Source organism: Rattus norvegicus, chromosome 5, assembly GCF_036323735.1.
Source record: "Rattus norvegicus strain BN/NHsdMcwi chromosome 5, GRCr8, whole genome shotgun sequence".
Lineage (NCBI taxonomy): Eukaryota > Metazoa > Chordata > Mammalia > Rodentia > Muridae > Rattus > Rattus norvegicus.
This window is the reverse complement of record NC_086023.1, coordinates 131,820,214-131,840,311: the sequence shown is the minus strand read 5'-3', so window position 1 is coordinate 131,840,311 and position 20,098 is coordinate 131,820,214. Positions and strand designations below refer to the sequence as shown.

The 20,098-nt window shown below is 39.5% G+C and overlaps 1 protein-coding gene across 1 annotated transcript in view; it reads right to left on the bottom strand.

The window, feature by feature from the left end:
* Spata6 (spermatogenesis associated 6) overlaps nt 1–18,727 on the bottom strand; it is an 83,427-nt gene extending 64,700 nt beyond the window's left edge. The window contains exon 1 of the mRNA NM_134392.2: nt 18,472–18,727. Within this exon, the coding sequence (NP_599219.2) occupies nt 18,472–18,522 (51 nt within the window). The 5' untranslated portion in view covers nt 18,523–18,727. The remainder of the gene's footprint in view (nt 1–18,471) is intronic.
* Nucleotides 18,728–20,098: the final 1,371 nt, after the last annotated feature.

Below are 20,098 nucleotides of genomic sequence, written 5' to 3'. Positions count from 1 at the left end.
GACACCACTTAATCATTACATCTTGATCCACAAACACAAAACAGAAAAAGGTAAGTGGGAATGGTTCATATTGGGGAACCTTGCTGTTAAGGTAGCAGTCCCTATGACCTGATGGCTTTCGGAGCTCAGAGCAAAATGGGGGGTTCCCTTTCTTAGCAGGGCTTCCCTGCCTCTGACTCTGACTCTGTCTGGAGGGTGCCTTTGTCTGGAAAGTGTCCCTGGACACAGGCGGCTGGTCTTGTCTGAAAAGTGACTTTGTACACCTCTCTGTAAGGCTGCATAACTCAGCATGTAAATCCCAACCTGGTTTCCTGCCTGCGGGATAATTAGGTATTATACTAAAACCAATGAGCCCTTTCTGTCCACTTGGTGTCATGATCATTTAGCCAATACCCTAAAAATGCCCTTCTATACACTTTCTCTAAAACAATAAAGTAGACTTGTCTCCCTGCAGCAATCGGGGGAGGTCATCCCATCCATGTCCCTACTTAAAGCCCTAAGAGCCCTGCTCTCTGCCTCTGCTCATCTTCTCCCCTCAGGCCAGTGAAACCTAAAGCCCAGCCCTCTGCTCCAACAAGGTCACATGCCTCCTAATCCTTCCTAAATATTCCAATGGATGAGCCCAAGTATTCAAATGTATGAGCCTGTGGAGACCATTCTCACCAAATCACAACACTCATTATGATAGACCAAGTATATTGGAAAAATAGTGAGTTTCTAAACAGCACACACCAGTCTCTTCAACCCCTGACAGAATCCAGTATGATGTTTCAGCCATATCATTAAGAGGATATTAAAGATCTTTAAGACATGAATCCAACATTTTAATATTATTTAATACTTCCCCAACGCTATACTTAGAATATAAGGAGCAAGTTTTAGTAATCCTAATACTCAAAGCACTGATGCAGGAAGATCACAAATTCAAGGATATTCTGGGCTACATAATAAGACCCTCTCTCAAGAAAGAAGATATTTTTACTTTTTTCCAAACATACACATCAATTTCTTACCCACATTCTTCCTGCTTACATAATAAAATTTTGATAGAAAGTAAGAAACAGGAATTCGGCTCCTTGCTCTTCTGTTCCATCTCATGTGCATTTACTTCTGCCACCACCAAGTCATACGTAACTGTCATCTCCTACCCAAAGCATCTTAACTCACCAGTTAGGATAATTCAATTTCATTCAAACATCTGGTGCTATAAATGCTAATAGTAGACACATGTGATTTAAATTCTAACAACCCTGTATGATTCTCTTACAATGAAACTATTATCTGTGTATATCTAAGGAAGCGGAATGGATGTCTCATCTCTTTAATCTGATTATAAATTCCCTGACAGAGATTTTTGTTTTCCTCATCATTAATGCCAAAAACATGAATTTTCAGGATTAAAAACTGTAAGTTATTTACTACAGTAGCAGATATTTTATATATGAAAACATCAGAATCCCAAGAAAGTTAAGGTGATTACTAACAATGTCACAAGAAATGATTGATAAAATTCAGTCAGTACATTTATAGCCCTCGGGATAGTGCCTGACAGTTCATCAATGTAGTCACCAATACCATTCTTTTTTACTTATTTACTCTACATTCCACTCACTGTTCCCCTCTCAGTCACCCCCTTTCACAATCCCTCCCTTAGCCCCCTCCATTTCTCCTCTGAGCAAGTAGGGGCACTCCTAGTATCCCCCACCCTGGCACATCAAGTCTCTGTAAGGCTAGGCATATTCTCTCTATTAAGGACAGACAGGGTAGCCCAGCTAGTAGAACATACCTACACACAGGCAACAGTTTTTGGGATAGTGCCTGCTCCAATTGCTCAGGACCCTCATGAAGACCAAACTTCAAATCTGCTACATATGTGTGGGGAGGCCTAGGTTCAGCCCATGTATGTTCTTTGGTTGGTGGTTCAGACTCTGAGAGCCCCAAGGGTCCAGGTTAGTTGACTCTGTTGGTTTTCCTATGTAGTTCCTATCTCCTTCAGACCACAAGGAGAGAAGGTTACTAATACCATTCTTAGTCAAGAAGAAACCCAGTTTGCCATGTCAACATTAAGGATGACACTGAACAGACAATTGAAACCTCATGCGCCTTGGTACACAAAAGTTGAGAATACTTTTGTGCCAGCTATTTTGACTCTTTTCTTCTCTACTATTCCATTTCTTTACTTTTCCCTTAATAATTCACAAATTGTAGGATGATGTCATTATGCAGGTATAGGCAGGAACAAGATAGAACAAGGCCTGTCATTGGACGAGAAGGAAGGATGGGTGGGAGAAAAGTTTTGGAGAGGAGGAGGAGAGTGAGAGAGAGGAACAGCTGAGAAAACATGGAGGCTGATGTTAAGATTCCTCTCTGCACTTTTACAGGTTGTTATGAATGTTCTTAAGAGATGGATATATACAGGGCTTTGTATGGTTAGGTGGGCAATTATATCTTATCAATTGGATCAGAGGTTATTGTGTTGTATGTTCTTTCATGTGGTAATTTAATTGAATTCAAGAGAGTATGTGGTTGCTGGAGGCACTAGGCCACTGCAGAATTGGGATGTATATGTCTGGCATGGTGGCAACCTGCCTTGGGAACTAGATGGGTAGAGAGATTGTTTCTAGGCTCAGAGAGTAGCCATCTGCGGTGTGATATGGGACAGAGCAAAGTAGGTGAGACGCTTTGCTGACTGAGGTGAAGATGTCTACCAGATATCTTGGAGCACTATGGTGCCAGACCTAGAGCGGAATAAAAGACAGCATTTTTTATAATTTTACAGCAACAACAACTGATCATGAAAATCAAGTTTCTCAGCAAATTTCATTCTGTTAGTTTCATTTCCTACTCTGATTAAAACTAAATTTGTCATATTGTCCTCATTAGAGTCCCTTTCCAATTTGTAACATACACAAAAGTAGTAGCCAACAAGGCTCATGGGGAGAGAAGCCTGTTGACCTGAATTTGATCCAAAGTATAATCACCATAACCAAATTTTCAGAAAAAAAAAAAAGCCACTAGACATTCAAGACAAACCTTAAAAAGCAAAAGGAGAAAAAGATAACATGAAACTAGAAAATAAGTAGAATAGCTTAGCTTAAAGAAGAAAACTTTCAAAAATAATATAATAAGCAGAAAAACTGTTCTTCACAAAGGAAGGGAAGTAAGAGATTGTCCAATAAAAACAAGGGTAATAACTCATCGCTAACAGAGCTCTGGCACAACAGTAAAAGTCCTTCAGGTAGACATGAAAGGATACTAACCAGGAACTCCTATCTACATGAAGATATAGATCAGCAGAGCCGAATGGTGTTTTGTTTTGTTTTGTTTCTGCCATTTTGAATCCTACCTATTTCAAAACAATGGCAAGCCTTGGACAGTAGTAGCTTTGTGATAGAGCGATTGCCTACAATGCATGAGGCCCTAATTTCAATCTCCAGTACCAACCGGAAAACAAACAAACAAGAAGAGAAAATCCCATAAAGTAACAGTTACAAAACAGCTACAAATAGACCGCTGTGGGAAAAGACCTCTTTTTAAAGAAAACGAAGATGCCAAGTTCAGAGGGGTTGGGGAGGTGGGGTAGATCTGGGAGGAGCTAGGGGAAACAGGAATCACAGGGGGTAAATGTGACCAAAATCTAATGTGTTCATATATGAAATTCTCAAGTAAGTTTTACATAGAAAAGATGTAATTTTAAGATAAGAATATTATATATTATAGTTTCCGATTTAGTGTTTTTATGGGAGGGTTTGTATTATTTTGTTTTGTGTATTTTTTGTTGAGATTTGAGGGGGATGTTTGTTTGCCTGTTTGTTTCTAAAAGAAAGAGCATGGAGGTGGGTGAGGAGGAGGAGAGGATCTGAAAGAAACTGGGGGTAGGGAGTGATCAGAACATATTATATAAAATGTTTTCAGTAAGAAATAGTTTTTTAAAATGTTAATTGTGAACCTAATATCACAAAAGGAGGACAGTATAGTGATTTGAATGGAAATGGTCCCCTAGGCTCATAGGGAGTGGCACATTTGAGAGAATTAGAATGGATTTGTGGCCTTGCTGAAGGAAGGATTTCACTGCCTGCTGGGTGGGCTCTGAGGTATCAAAGCTCAAGCCTGGCCCAGTAGTTCTCTCTCTCTCTCTGCTGCTTGTAGGATCTAGATGTAGAAGTCTCAGCTACCTCTCTCCAGGACCATGTCTGCCTCGGTGCCACTGTGCTTGCCACCGTGAAGATAATGGACTAAACCTCTGAAACTGTAAGTGAGCCCCAGTGAAATGCTTCCCTTTATTAGAGTTGTAATGGTCATGGTGTCTCTTCACAGCATTAGAACCTTGACTAAGACAAAGGCAATGATGGAAAAAAGCAAAGTCCTCAGGCACAGAGAAGTAGCAAAATGGCAGAAGTAATTCTGTCTTTCCTACAAGTACATTAACCAAAAACTCACTAGGCACACCAGTAAAAAGGTATAGGCTTGATGAATTAAAAACTATCAACCAAGCACTGGGGACTTAGCTCAGTGGTAAAGTGCTTGCTTAGCAAGCACAAGGCCCTGGGTTGGGTCCTCAGCTCCAGAAAAAACAAAAACAAAAACAAAAAAAACAACAAAAAAAAAAAAAAAACACAAACTTCTCACCCAGCTTTCTGTGACTGAAGGTAAACAAACAGAAGCACTGATTAAAAGATGTCAGACTCCAAGACCCTTCCCAGCAATAATTACTGAAGGTCCTCAGGCAATATTAACTCAGTTCACCGTGAAACATGGAAGATATAGCACCTTGCTCAGTAAGAACCGCTAGGCAGATCCAGACTTACAGAAACAGCCTCATGAATGAATACAAGCCCAAGACTACAGCAGTTTAAGAACCACACAGAAAAACAAAAGGAAGTAAATCCAAGCATATTCTGAAGTTCTAGAGCAAATCCTGGGGATGGAGGGAAGACACACCACCCAGACCCCTGAAAGCATATACTAAGCACTAGTTTCTTCACACCATGTGAAACTGCATCACCACTCCAGGTATTCCTCCTTCGAACATCTCCAGAGGGACTGGAGAGATGCTGTGTGGTGAAGAACACATACCACTCTTCCAGTTCAGTTCCCAGCAGTTACCTTAGGTGGCTCACATCTACTTCTAACTCCAGCACCAGGAGATCCAAGCACTCTTATCGCCTCCACAGACACGCCCACATGCGTAGTATACACACACACACACACACACACACACACACACACACACACACACACACACACACTCACTCACTCACGAATAGGTTGGGGGCCAGAAAGTAATGATTTGGGCCTGATGTCAAAATCCAACTATATATGGCCTCTATTCTACTGTTTAAACTCAATTCTATTTCTATTTTTTCTGATTATATGTACAGGGCACAGAGAAAAAGGTAGACACCAAGTATCATAATATTATAATGAGGTATAAAGTCTCTATTCTAGAACATATTTCAGTAGTAAGGAAAAAATGAAAAATGTGGAACATGGACAGATTTCAATAGAACCATGCTCAATGATAGAAGACATAAGGACTACTGCTGGGATCGTGTAATGATACTACAAAAGCATTTTGAACTACAAGAAATATTATGGAGAATTTTAATCTAAAGAAAATTAAAAGCCCTACAACTTACTTCAGACTTAGTTCCCATAATTTTTCTTTCTTGACAACTAGCAGTCAGCATGTAGAAGAATGCAAGTTGATCCATTCTTATTGCCCGGTACAAAGCACAAGTCCAAGTAGATAAAGGACCTCTGCCTAGCAAGTGCAAGGCCCTGGGTTTGGTTCCCAGCTCCAAATTTAAAATAAATAAATAAATAAATAAAAATAAAAAAAAGAAAAGATAAAGGACCTCCATATAAAACCAGATACACTCAAACTAATAGAAAAAAAGTGGGGAAGAGCCTCCAACACATGGACACTGGGGAAATTTTCCTGAACAGAACACCAATGGCTTATGCTCTAAGATCAAGACTCAACAAATGGAACTTCATAAAATTGCAAAGCTTCTGTAAGGCAAAGGACACTGTCATTAGGACAAAATAGCAACCAAAAGATTGATATCTTTACCAATCCTACATCTGAGAGAGATCTAATACCAATATATGCAAAGAACTCAATTAACCCTATTAAAAATGGGGTACAGAGTTAAACAAAGAATTCTCAAATAAGGAATATTGAATGGCTAAGAAGCACCTAAAGAAATGTTCAACTCCCTTAGTCATCAGGGAACTGCAAATCAAAACAACCCTGAATTCCCACCTTACACCAGTCAAATGGCTAAGATCAAAAACTCAGGTGACAACAGATGCTAGTGAGGATGTGAAGAAAGAGGAACACTCCTCCATTGTTGGTGGGATTGCAAACTGGTACAACCAGTCTGGAAATCAGTCTAGAGGTTCCTCAGAAAATTGAACATAGTACTACCTGAAGACCTAGCTATACCACTCCTGGGCATATACCTAGAAGATGCTCCAACATATAAAAAGACACGTGCTCCACTATGTTCATAGCAGCCTTATTTATAATAGCCAGAAGCTGGAAAGAACCCAGATGTCCCTCAACAGAGGAATGGATACACTAAATGTGGTACATTTACACAATGAAGTACTACTCAATTATTAAAAACAATGACTTAATGAAATTTATAAGCAAATGGATTGAACTAGAAAATATCATCCTGAGTGAAATAACCCAATCACACACACACACACACACACACACACACACACACACACACACACATACACACACACACACACACAAAACCACACATAAGAAGTGAATATTAGCCCAAAAGCTCAAATTACCCAAAATACAATCTACAGACCACATGAAGCTCCAGAAGAAGAACGACCAAAGTGTGGATGCTTCAGTCCTTCTTAAAAGGGGGAACAAAAATGTTCATAAAAGGAAATGTGGAGACAAAGTTTTAAGCAGAGACTGAAGGAATGGCCATCCAGGGACTGCCCACATAGGGATTCAGCCCATATACAGCCACCAAACCCAGATCATATTGCTGATGCCAAGAAGTGCATACTTACAGGAACCTGATATAGCCTGAAACGCTCTTCCAGAGCATGACAAATACAGAGGAGGATGACTGCAGCCAACCATTGAACTGAGAACGGGGTCCCCATTGGAGGAGTTAGAGAAAGGACTAAAGGAGCTGAAGGGGTTTGCAAGCCCATAGGAACAACAATACCAACAACCAGAGCTCACAGGGACTAATCCACCATCCAAAGAGTACACATGGACAGACCCATGGCTCCAGTTGCATATGTAGCAGAAAATGGCCTTGTTGGGCATCAATGGGAGGAGAAGCCCTTGGTCCTGCCAAGGCTCAATGCCCCAGTTTAGGGGAATGTCAGGGTGGAGAGGCAGGAAAGGGTGGGTGGGGGAACACTCTCTACAAGCAGGGGGAGGGAGGATAGTATGGCGGTTTATGGACATGAAACTAAGAAAGGGGATAACATTTGAAATGTAAATTTAAAAATCCAATACAAAAATATTTTAAAAAAATAAAATAAAGTTAAGCTTCTTAAATATTAAAAAAATAATAATAATAACCAAGCCCACAGGAGCAATAGATGGTGCTAGCGCATGCCCCAGTGCTGGACATGGAGTCTAAGTTTTAATGTCAGCCCTGCTTGGTTCTGGTATTTCTTTGATCTCATGGTCTCCTACTATAATACATTTCCTCCTTTGAAAAATGGGAATGTTTGCCCAGTAACTTTATGTATGAACAATGTGTAACTTGCTTTTGATATCAAATGGGTGCCCGCTTTTTAAAAAAAATTATCTTGTATCCTAGTGAGCTTCAGCTGTCAACATGATGCAACCCTGGGTATCTGAGGGAGTCCCAATTGTGGAACTGCCTCCATCTATCTGGCCTATAAAACTATATATGTGGGACTTTTCTTGGTTGCCAATTGATGGAAAGCTTATCCCACTGTGGGTGGTGCCTAGACAAGTACAACAGAGATATAAAAGAAAGCTAATTGAGCAAGACAGAGGTAGCTAGACAGTAAATAGAATTCCTCCATGGTTCCTACCTCCACATTCCTGCCCAATTTCCCTCAATGGACTTTGACCTGGAAGTTTAATATTAAATAAACCCTTTTTCCTCTCCAGATTCATTTGGTCATGTTGTCTATGATAGCCACAAAAAGGAAAACTGCAATAGAAATGTGTCCTAGCAGTGAAGTTTCAGAGGAAAGTTTGACTTCAAAGATTCCACCAAGGTGATTCAAGTAATATATTTGAATTAAGAATCTGGAAATAGGGCTGGAGAGATGGCTCAGAGGTTAAGAGCACTGACTGCTCTTCCAGAGGTCCTGAGTTCAATTCCCAGCAACCACATGGTGGCTCACAACCACCTATAATCAAGTCTGGTGCCCTCTTCTGGCCTGTAGTTGCATACATGCAGGCAGAAAGCTGTATGATGTATACATAATAAATAAATGTTAAAAAAAAAAAGAATCTGGAAGTAAAACTCTCTATGCTTGAGTACGACAATACTGGTTACCTGAGGATGAAAAATTAGCTGTAATCAATAAAATGTCAACATCATTGAGATTGACATCTGCAAAGTCAAAAGCAGGTGTGGAGAGGACTCGAGCCTATGAGACAAGCTAGGTGTACTGTAAATGGAAGACAGTGATCCAAGCCCTTTGGTACCCAGCAGATCATGATTGTGTCCTAAACCTCAAGGCCTAAACATTGAGCTATGTACATTGTGAGTTTTTTATTTTTTGTTTTGTTTTGTTTTGTTTTGTTTTGTTTTGCTGTTTTTACTGCAACTGACATGGTTCTTCTCTCTCAGGCTTTTATTGTTTTTTTGTTTGTTTGTTTGTTTGTTTTTTAGCTTTACAGAGTCACACAGTTAGGATAGCATGAACTCATTGGAACCTTTTTTAAGAAATGGGACTTTAATACTATATATTAATATGAGATTTGGAGAAGACAAAAAGAAAAGGAAAAGTTATGATTTGAGGGACATATTGGTGTGGCAAGTTAACAAGGAATGGAACTGTCAACTTGACATCTGAGGTAGTCCCAGTTGGAGGTCGGCCAGTGGGAATATCGTCTTGATTGCTAATTGATTTAGAGGGACTCAGCCACAGCAAGTGTTGTTACCTGAGGCAGGTGAGCCTGGACTGTTTAAGAAAGGTAGGGTAGCAAGACAAGAATGGGCAGCAAGTAGCATTGCTCACTGGGTCCTACTTTCTGGTTCCTGACTTGAGTTCTGATCTCTCTTCCTTGAAAGATAACTTCGATCTGGAAGTGTAAGATGAAATAAATCATCCCCCCTGTTGCTTTTCATCATTTTCTTATCACAACAGCAGAAAACCACAATACCTTGAGTCTGAACAATGTTAAGACTATGGTGACACTTACACTTTAACTGAGCATATTTTTCATTATGAGACCATATGACCTTTCAATGCGATGTCATGTTTTAGATCTAGACTATCCTCTACAGCTTCCTGTTTTCAGTACTTGATTTCCTGTTGAGCACTTGTGATGTTTTGGAAGAGGTTACAGAACCTCCGATATGGGCCTGTGGAGCAAGCCACTGAAGGGGATTCCCACTTTAAGCTCCCATCTAGCTGCCAGTTTCTGTTCTGCTACAATGTGAGGAATCCTGTTCCCACTGCCATGAACATTGTCATGTGTTTCTTGCCTGTCATAATTATGTGAAACTGTAAGCCAAAATAAATCTTTTCTTGATTAAATTGTTCCTGTCGGGTATTTTGGTCACAGCAACACTAAAGAAACTAATACCAGTACCAGAAAGGCCCCTTTACAATCCATCTGTTCTATGAGCCAAACAGAATTCTCACAAGGACTCTGTATATTCTCCAAGTCAACTGAGTTCCCATACATTTTTAAACTGTTTCTCTGTACTTCTCAATTCTCCCTTTCCCAGTGGTAAAATAGGGCAAATAAATTTAATTATGTTAATCTATAAGTTCTCACACTCCTTTGATACATTCCTCCTTTATATAACAAGAAAACTGTCTGACATAAAAGGCACTTTCTGCATTTAGTCCTTCTGCATCCTCTAAAATTTAGCCTATCTTGTTCTCATTTCTTTGTTATCCTGTATCCACATGCATAGTTGGTTACATATATACATATATAATTATCTATTCTGAGATATTCTGATTAGAGAGAACATGTGGTTTATTTGTGTCTGAGATAGTGTAAATGCAAATAATGAACATAAATTATGAAAGAGGCTATACAGCTAATTGGTTTTCTACCTCTAATTCTGCTACAGATTTTTTCGTTTGGGTAGTTAATAACATAAAATGTATTTGTTACTAAAGCTATGTAATTTAATATGAAACTTCACAGATTCCATTAACTGTATATAAGTTCATTATTTGTATAGATTTCAGGAGTACTGGATTTTGGTGTGTGATATTTTTGCAAGCTTTTTAATGATAAAGTTTATAGAAAACAAAGCTATTACTACCCAGTTATATAAATCTATATAAAAAACATTTAGACTCAAAGCCACAATTGGCCATAAAAAGATAGAAAATATATAGCAATCAAACTATAACCAAAACACAGTCATACTGACCACACTAATAAACAAATACCCAAAAGAACAAAGATTGTTACTAGAGACAAAGAAAGACAGTTAATTATATAACAGTTAGAGATATAGAAGAAATATATCAAGATGACACAGAAAGCATAATCAAATAGAACAGAGCAGTAAATAATGGAAAGTATGCAGGTGAACATCTCCAAAGTAAATCAGCAAATCTGAAAGCATGTTCGACATTGGTTGAGATTAGGAAAAGACCTACAAACCACAATGTGGTTGTCTCCTCCAGTTAGTAGGATAGCTAAAATAAAATATGGACAATAACAAGAAATTGTAACTTTTATAGGCTAACAATACACATTAAAATCATAAACTACTATGAAAAATCAAATGTTTGAACATCCCTCAGAAGAACCAAACAAGCTAAGCATAATGTCCAGCAATCAGCTTCATGGATTCTCATGCCCACTGCAAGCTTAATCCCACATCAAAATGTATACCCCATTATAGTGTTTGCAATATACAAACAGTAGATACATTCAAGTATTTGTCAACCAATAAATGTATAAGCAAGTGTAGTATCCACACAACAGATTATTATTTGTACCTAAAAGACATGTTGTAGTGCTGAATATTAGGAATTTTCCTTCAATTCATTTTCTACTACCAGGAAGCCCTGAACAAAATGTAAGCCTCACTCCTCTAAAAGCTCTCAGGAAACTAGGAAATGAAAGAATTTCCATACTGATAAAAATATCTATCAGGAAACCTAAATTTAACAACAAACAGCCCATTATCAGCAAAAAGTTGACAATATCCACTGTAAATATTACAAGGTTCTCTCTAGGTCCCATCCAGTGCAATAGAACAGAAACAGAAACAACAACAAAACAAACAAACAAAAGAGGCATTTTAGATGGAAGAAAAAACAAGTTCAAAGAAATAAAATACTATATTAAGGACAACATAAATCATTAATTTGCTCAATTAAAAATAAGCTTTGAAATAATAAATAAGTTGAATGAAGACAAAGGATATAAGGCCATTTTATTCAAATCAGTTGTATTTCTATGAACCTACACTTAAGAGGGTTTTTAATATCACTTATAATAGCATCAAAAAACCAAACTACCTGTGATGGTCAATCTTCTTTGTCAACTTGACTAGATTTAGAATCAGATAGAAGGTTGTTGAGACAATAGTGCAGGTAAATTTCTAGGGAAGACTGATTGCTAAGGAGAAAGACCACACTTCAATGGACAATACCACTCCTCTGTGTTGTAGGCACAGATACAATAAAAGATTGAAAGGTGAAAGCCAGCCTAGGGTCAATGTTCTCCTTGGATTCATTGAAGCTATGAAGAAGCACCTCCAGGTCATACTTCCACCACTCTGATATTCTACAAGACAAGTCTAGAAGCATGGTGCTGACTGACCATGAACTATATCCTCTGAACCTAGGAGCCCAAATAAAGATTTCTCCTTTTAAGTTGTCTCCAGTTTCCATCAGATCTTTGGTCACAGTGATGCTAAGGTAACTAATACAGCCAAGCATATGGATACAGAGAAGCAGAACCATGTTTACAATTAAGTCTGACTTTGTAGACTGAGGTCTATTCAATAACTTGGAAGTTTGGAGAAATAGACTAGAAAAAGCTTTACACTCTATAAGCAGAGTTTAACAGGTGATTATTCTGGAAGTTCAGAAGATGGGAACACGGTGCAAGACAGTAAAGACAGACAGAACTCATGAGGCTTTTAGAGGAGAACAAAGACTTGACGGGGAATTGGACTAGAAGTCATCTGTGTTATATTCATCCAGAGAAATTGTCAACATTTTCTCAATGTCTTAAGATTTTTGTGGGTGGTCAAGTTCAAAGTTAACAGATTAATTTGGCAAAGGAAATCTCTAGGCACCAAATTCTCAAACTAAGGCATGGTTATTGCTGGTTGCCCTATGCTAGATTTACTATTAGAACTGGGAGCAAAAATTAAACACAAGGGTTTGGAAAGTTTGCAGACTGGCCAGAAGAAAAACAAGTTGAAAGTTTTGGGCACATGAGGGGTTTGCCAGGGAAGCTCATGTTCTGCTGCTCCTTGATCAGGGTGTGGAATATGGAGGTTTGATAGGTGAGAATACACTGGGCTAAGCAATTATGGTCCACACACTTGGTGAAACCTGGATAACTCCTGACATGTCTTCCAAACATGGTATATGGTATATGGTATATGGTATATGGTATATGGTATATGGTATATGGTATATGGTATATGGTATATGGTATATGGTATATGGTATATGGTATATGGTATATGCATTGCTTCTTTTCAATGCTACTTCCCTTCTTCTCTGAAACTATTACATTTCTAGGTGGTTTAGAGAATTATATCAAATGTGCAAGTGCATTCTCACTCTAATCCCAGCTCATGCAAGTTAGAAGCAGTAACTCTGGGAGCTCACAGCCAGCCTGGTCTAGAACAGTGAGTCCAGGTCCAGAAAAGCTAATCTGTGAGCTCATGACTAGCCTGGTCTACCTAGTGAGTTCAGGTTGCAAGAGCTGCATAATGAGACCCTGTCTCAAAAATTAATACTAGCATGTATGTGTACATGTAAGCATGCATGTAGGATTGCATGTATGTGAGAAGTAGAGTAGAAAGTTATGAATAACACACAGACATATAAATATATGCATTTGGAAATTACTCGTAAATAGATCATAAACTATTAGAAAACAAAACAAAAATTATCAACTATTTGAAGCCAAATAATTTAAAAATGGTACTATCAATATTTTTGAAAAGGCAGGCAGGCCTCACAAGTTAAATGCCTTAGGCAGACATTACAATCAAGAAAATACGCAGAACTGCAGAAGAGAGGAATCATATTGTGTTCTACTTACATTTTTTCTGTTAGTCTCAAACATTTTGTAATTAAAAGTTTCTAATGGTAACATGACAGTGTCTGATTGGGTAAAAATTACAAATGTGAAGTGTCTAGATGGGCAGAGCCTGGAAAGACCCAACACTGTTTGCTATATGCTGTCATTAGCTTGAGTTAGGGAATGAGGGGAAGTAAATATAGAGATGAAAAGTCAGAATTACATAAAATTAACCAAAACTATCAGTAAAAAGATTCTCTACTTTCCTTGATCATTTATTTCAGCTCTGCATTATTTTCTTCCTTTCTTATTAAAAAATACAAACATTGAATAAAAATCACAAAGTAGAAACTGAAAAAGTATCCCTTTCCAATCAAAGTTAAGTATCCAATACTAAAAATGTAAAAAAAAACCTTAGAGGATACAATTCTTTAGGTGGTCTTTTAAAACATGTGACTTGGCATAGCATGTCATTCCTGAAATAGTTCTTAAGAAAGTCATGATTTTTCTCCTAGCAATATATTTTCTCACAAGTCATGTGGCTTTGTTGAACAACACAAAATGCTGTGTGATATAGTCCAATCTTTCCTGCCTTCTGTGTTTTGCTCTAGTCCTAACCACAGTATTACACGTCACACCTCCCAGGTCACCCCTAACACCAGGCTGCAGTGAACAGTAGACATGAGCAGAAGAGACGGGCAAGGGAGTTTAATAAGAATGACTCTTCATACCATTATCCATGACAATCACAAACAGGATACAATAAATAACCATAATAAGTACGATATATCCCCACTCCCAGATATATACCCTAAAAGAATAAAATCTGTATATGAAAGACAAGTCTGCACATCCATATTCATTGCAACATTATTCCAAGTCAAGGAGACAGAGAATCAACCTAAGTGTCCATCACTGGATGAACATTGTTTTTAAACTGAACTAAACATTTGAGACATGGTTAAAATGAAGGAAAACCTAGGCTTTGCAAAATATGTATGACTCTGGAGGGGTTTTACTAACCGTAATAAACCAGGCACAGAAAGACAAACACTGTGTGTACGGTCTCACTTGTAAATACAATCTTAAAAAGTCAACTCACAGAAACACAAAGCGCAATGCTGGTTGTCAGGGACCTGGGAATGATGAATGGGAACACAGAGACGTTGGTTAAAAGAAACCAAGTTTCAGCAGGATAAGTAAGCTCTGGGGATACAGCACATGGCATGGTAATTCCAGTTAATAAATATGTGTTGTAAATTTGAAATTTCCTAACAAAAAAAAAATCTGAAATGTTCTCAACACAAAATTATGCAATGTGATAGATTTGTTAAACTGCTTGATCTAATCACTTCATAAAGTATACATATATCAAAACATCATTGTTATGGCTTAAGTAAGAAATGTTCCTACTTGCTTATGTGTCTGAACCCTTGGTTTCCACTCGGCAATGTTGTTTTGTAGGTTATAGGACCTCTAGGACACAAGCTTTGGCTAGCAGATATAGGCCATTATGTGCGAGTTATAGTCTGACCCTGCCTCTGATCCTCTGTCTGCTTCTTGATCTGCCAAGATGTGAATTGCTCTCAAGTAAAGTCCCCGTATCATGGGCAAAGCCACCTCTACTCCCATGCCTTACTCACCGTGGTGGACTTCTATACCCCTGAACTGTGAGCCAAAGTAAACCTTTTGGGGTGGTTTAAAAGAAAAACCATCTCTATAACCTCATATGTTTAAATATTTGGTCTCTAATTGTGGCAATGCCTAGGAGTGGATGGGTGGTAGAACCTTGAGATGAAGCCTTACCAGAGGAAGTACATCACTAGGGCAGACATTAGGGGCTTATAGGCTCATCCCATTTCCTCCTCTCTCTGCTTCATGCTCATAGATGGCTCAGCCATTTTCCTGCTCCTGCCACCATGCTATCCTTGACTGTAGCCATGCCTTTACCACCATGATAGGTTCCATCCCTGCCTAGCCATAAACTCTCTGCCCCTTACATTGTTTTTGAGCAGGGTATTTTATTTATCACAGCATCACAAAAGCACCTAATACACTTCTCTACTCTCTTAACTGCTTCTGTCAGGTCATAGCAAAAAGATAAACTACAACCACTTCATACACTGTGAACATACGTGTTTTTATTTGCCATTTTAAAACAAGAGAATGTTGTCATATACATATTTAAGAGAATATTACTCTACAATTTAGAAAAACAACCCACTAAAACATGCAACATTATTGAATTGCAAAGTCATGATCAGCAAAAGACACCTGACATAAAATGTTACAGTATCTCTCCAATATGAAGTTCCAGTGCCGACAAACTGATCAACTGAGAAATCAGAATATCAGTTTCTTTCCAATGAGGGACATGGAAGAACTTCATACAGTGATTGATATACATTTCTAATTATTGATCTGGGCAATGATAACATGAATATGTGAAATTACCAAAATCCACTGGTAGGAAAAAAATAATAGAAATAAAGGCTTTTCTATAGTCAAATGAACTATAACACTAACGATCAAGTAGTCAATTTTATTACATAAATTTTGGATCATGGCTTGAAAAGTTAACTATAAAAATTATCTTTGTGATAACTCAGAAAATCTAAATATGTACACAATATTAAGATTACCATTAATTACCCCAACGTTAATCATAAAATTGTGGTTATGGACAGTACCCTCATAGAGTATGTATGTTGAAATATTTAGGGGTATCATGGTGTCAGAAATTTACTTTCAAATTTTTAATGCAACCTATTTTACAAATACACATGCACATATACACAGACACACTAAATGAATGTACACAGGTCATAAGCAAGAGTTACTCATTAAAGTAGTCTTCCAATTACTCTGTATGATTGAAATTCCAAATTTAAATAGCCAGGGAGAAAGCAAGATAGTACTCTTCACAGATGCAGAGGTGATCTCCAGGATGCATACAGTTTATTTTTTGCAATATATTGCCTAGTGTGCAAGAAAACAAATATATGTTATGTTTAAGAGTGTGTATCTGTTTGTATAAGACAATGGTTACTGAGAGCCATGAATAAGTGTGTGCATATCTGTTTATATCCAGACAACAGCAATGGTTACCTATAGTTATGAGTAAAGGTGAAAAACTGGTTAACATAGAGCTTCTCATATTACAGTTTTGACCTTTATATAATGTAAATGTATAAAACATTTAAACATAAAATTACAACTAAAAAGATATTTACAATATTTGACTTCTCTCTTCAATTAAAACCAAATTAATCTTGTTTAACTTGTGTGCTTTTCAATGGTCCTTTTTGTTCCTGAGCATGAGAAGCATTTAAAGAGCTCTTGCTGGTTAGAAAACATAGCACAAAGAATAGTTAAAGAGATGAAATGGAATGTCTTGGAAGATTTGAGGAACTATAAAATATTATAACTCGAATGTTTATAAAAGTAGGAATATTTGTAGCATGACTTTCCAGAGATCTAGTTATCCATTGTCTTCAGTAAACTGTATACTAAGAAAGCAGCATAGTGAAATGAAATGTCTCTGACTCCCTCCGGCTCCAATCACAACAGAGTACTTCCTCTTAGCAAAGGATTGGCAAGCAGCCTGTTAGGCAACTGCAGTCTGTCAGACTGCAAAGCCATTGGTTACAAAGAAAGGAAGCAGCAGCCAATAACAAAGTTATAGACTGGAGTTCATTGTTTTACTAACTGCTCTGAGTTTAGATTATTTAGAAACCATTATGCATTATTTTGGTAAATTAATCTTACTTTGCAAAAAAAAAAAAAAAAAATTCCCAGAAAGCCAACCTGTGATGCAAACACAGACTGCTAGGGACAGTATAGTTTCTGAATAAAAGTCCCTGAGTCTGGAATAGAAGTTTGAGTCCCTGAAACTCGCTAGCCCTCCACCCCTGCAGCACTCTGTCCCACCCAAGCTTCTCCTTAAGACTGAAGAAAAGATTCGAAAGGATTTTGTGACTTTTATGCTGGTTTAAGTTCAGTGCTGCTGCAGCCTCAAGGAGAGGAAAGGGAGGCCAGAGAGGAGTGCTGCAATCCTGGGGTAAGTGCAGAGAAAAGCTTAGTTTGGAAGCCAACAGTGAAAAATAAAATGCCAGAGGGTCCCTTGGGGCAGGCCCAGAAAATGACAGGGAGTATGTACTGCTATCCCTACTAATGCTGTGACACCAACAAGTAGGCTGAGTCTTAATGAGGGCACGTCAAGGATAAAGGCGTGAAAAGCAGAGGAATAAGAAATTGAAGAGGTTCTCCTAGAATGCGGAGTTCCCCTTTGAGGGGAAAAGAGGGGTCTCTTGGAAATGACATTGAAGGACTTCGAAAATCTCAGAAGGAGACTCTGCAGTTATCAAAGGGAGCAGGGGCTTCTCAACACTGGGAAAGACCTCAGCCCCTCACTGGAGGGCAGGTGGGGCTCCCCGCCTCAGCTAGATTTACTGAAGGAGGCTGGACAGAGTCCCCTTCTAAGAATGTTGAGAGTAACTGAGTGCAGTTACAAACTCGAAGTAGCAGCTGTCCGGAAAAGCTGACAGATCCTTCTAGGGAGGATTGAAGGATGCAAAGTCAGAAGTCTTTGAGGGCAGAGTTTTAGTGGCTTCTGAGGAGTTGGGTTTTTTCTGAGAGGAGAAACTAGGAAAACTTTGTGCAACGACGTCACAAGTAAGTTGTTTTTGGAGTTACAGACTCCACCACCATAACTGAAAAGGCGTTCCTACTCTAACTGGAAGCTTGGGAAAGGTTCTGAAAGTCCGAAGCGCTATGGCGGAAATGCCACACACCCCCAGACTGGAGCAAGGGTTCAGGAGTCCCTCACCAGAGGAGTAAAGCGGAATTCAAAGGGAACGACTGCCCCGGGAGCGGAACTCCGAAGTGTTGTGGAAGAGATCCGAAAGTACCCCAACTGGAAGTTGGGGTGAGGCCCCCACGAGGCTGCAGTGGGAGAGGTCCCCAGGGCCGGGGGTGGGCGGCGGACTTGGAGGCGGAGGCTGGACAAGGCCGGTACTCACAGAGCGGATCTCCAGCGCCAGGGCGCATTGCAGCGCCTTCACCTTCGGCATCCGCGCAGGGTGGCACGGCGGGGAGGGACCCCGGCCTCCGGCCCGACTACGGCGGGAAGACTCGGGGCGGGACGGAGACGGGGAGGAGATGAGGTGGCGGCGGAGGTGGCAGCTGTGGCCCCCAGGCCGGGGCCCGCGGTCCAGCCTGGGTCCCGCCCGAACAGCAGCTGAGCGCGGGGCGCGGACACGTTGTCATGGCAGCCTGGAGGGGCGGGGCCGGAAGAGCCACGCCGAGGCGGGACTAGCCAGAGCGAGAGACAGTGGGCGGGGCCTGAAGTGTGACAGACCGGGTGGGTGGGATGGGGCGGCTCTTCTGTGATGTCAAGCTGTGAGTGCAAACTGTAGGAAAGGTAAAAGCTGTGCTATGGGCCTCAGCTGAGAACTGGGAACCCTGGTTTCCAAAGCGGTGATGGCACCATGAACAACTGGCGTCAGCCTTTGACTTCAGCTTTCCTAACTATTCTATAATTAGCAATCTTCCTTGAGTTTGAATTTTTTGATACAGTTTACAAAACCAGTATAAGAAATAGGGAATTATTGCTCAAGATAAAGGCAAACGTAGGGCTGGAACCCGGGATCTCTGAAGTAAAATTCTAGATGCCTCTGGAATCAGCAGTATGGTCCTCTTATTAGTCACTTGTGATTCTCTGTCCGTGTGCCCTTATTTCCCTTAACGACTTCCTGTCTAGGTCACCACTACACGAATCTCAGTGCCTGTTGCACAAACTGAACTCCCAATAACAGACACAGAAAAGAGGACCCTAGCCATATCTTCAAAGATAAGAACCTTAAAGACTGTCTAGTTAAAGTCCATGTTAAAGTTATTTTAATACATCAACTATAGAGTAGAGTAGTGACGGGAAAGTACCTGCGATTTTATCACCCAGTTGAGAAACAGGATGTTATTGAGCCAAAAAAAAAAAAAAAGCCCTGAGCATTGCCTTACCGACTTTTCTCTGGTAGTAAACCCTGCAATAACCCCATAGGAACAACAGTGCCAACCAAGCAGAGCTCCCAGGGACTAAACCACTACCCAAAGACTATACATGGACTGACCCATGGCTCCAGCTGCATATGTAGCAGAGGATGGCCTTGTAGGGCACCAAGGGAAGAAGAAACCCTTGGTCCTGCCAAAGTTGGACTCCCAGGGTAGGGGAATGTCGGGGTAGGGGGGCAGGAAGCAGGGATGGATGGGGAGGGGAACACCCTTAGAGAAGAAGGAGAGGGGGATGGGATAGGGGGCTTATGTCCAGGAAACCTGGAAAGGGAATAACATTTGAAATGTAAATAAAAGGTTATCCAATAAAAGAAAAAGAAAACCTGCAATGACACAATGACATTCATTACTGTAAGTCTTGTATGCATTTCTAAACTACATTACTGTTCCATGTGTCTTGTTTTATGTTAAATAGATTTAATACTTATATGTTCTTCTGGGATTTGTTTATCTCGTTATGCTATGGGAGCTGTCCAATATTGATGTCAAGTATTTGGAAGTTTCTTCCATTATTAGACAATATTACAATACAGAAATGTACATTGACTTATAAATGTACCTTCTTATCCTATGTATTTT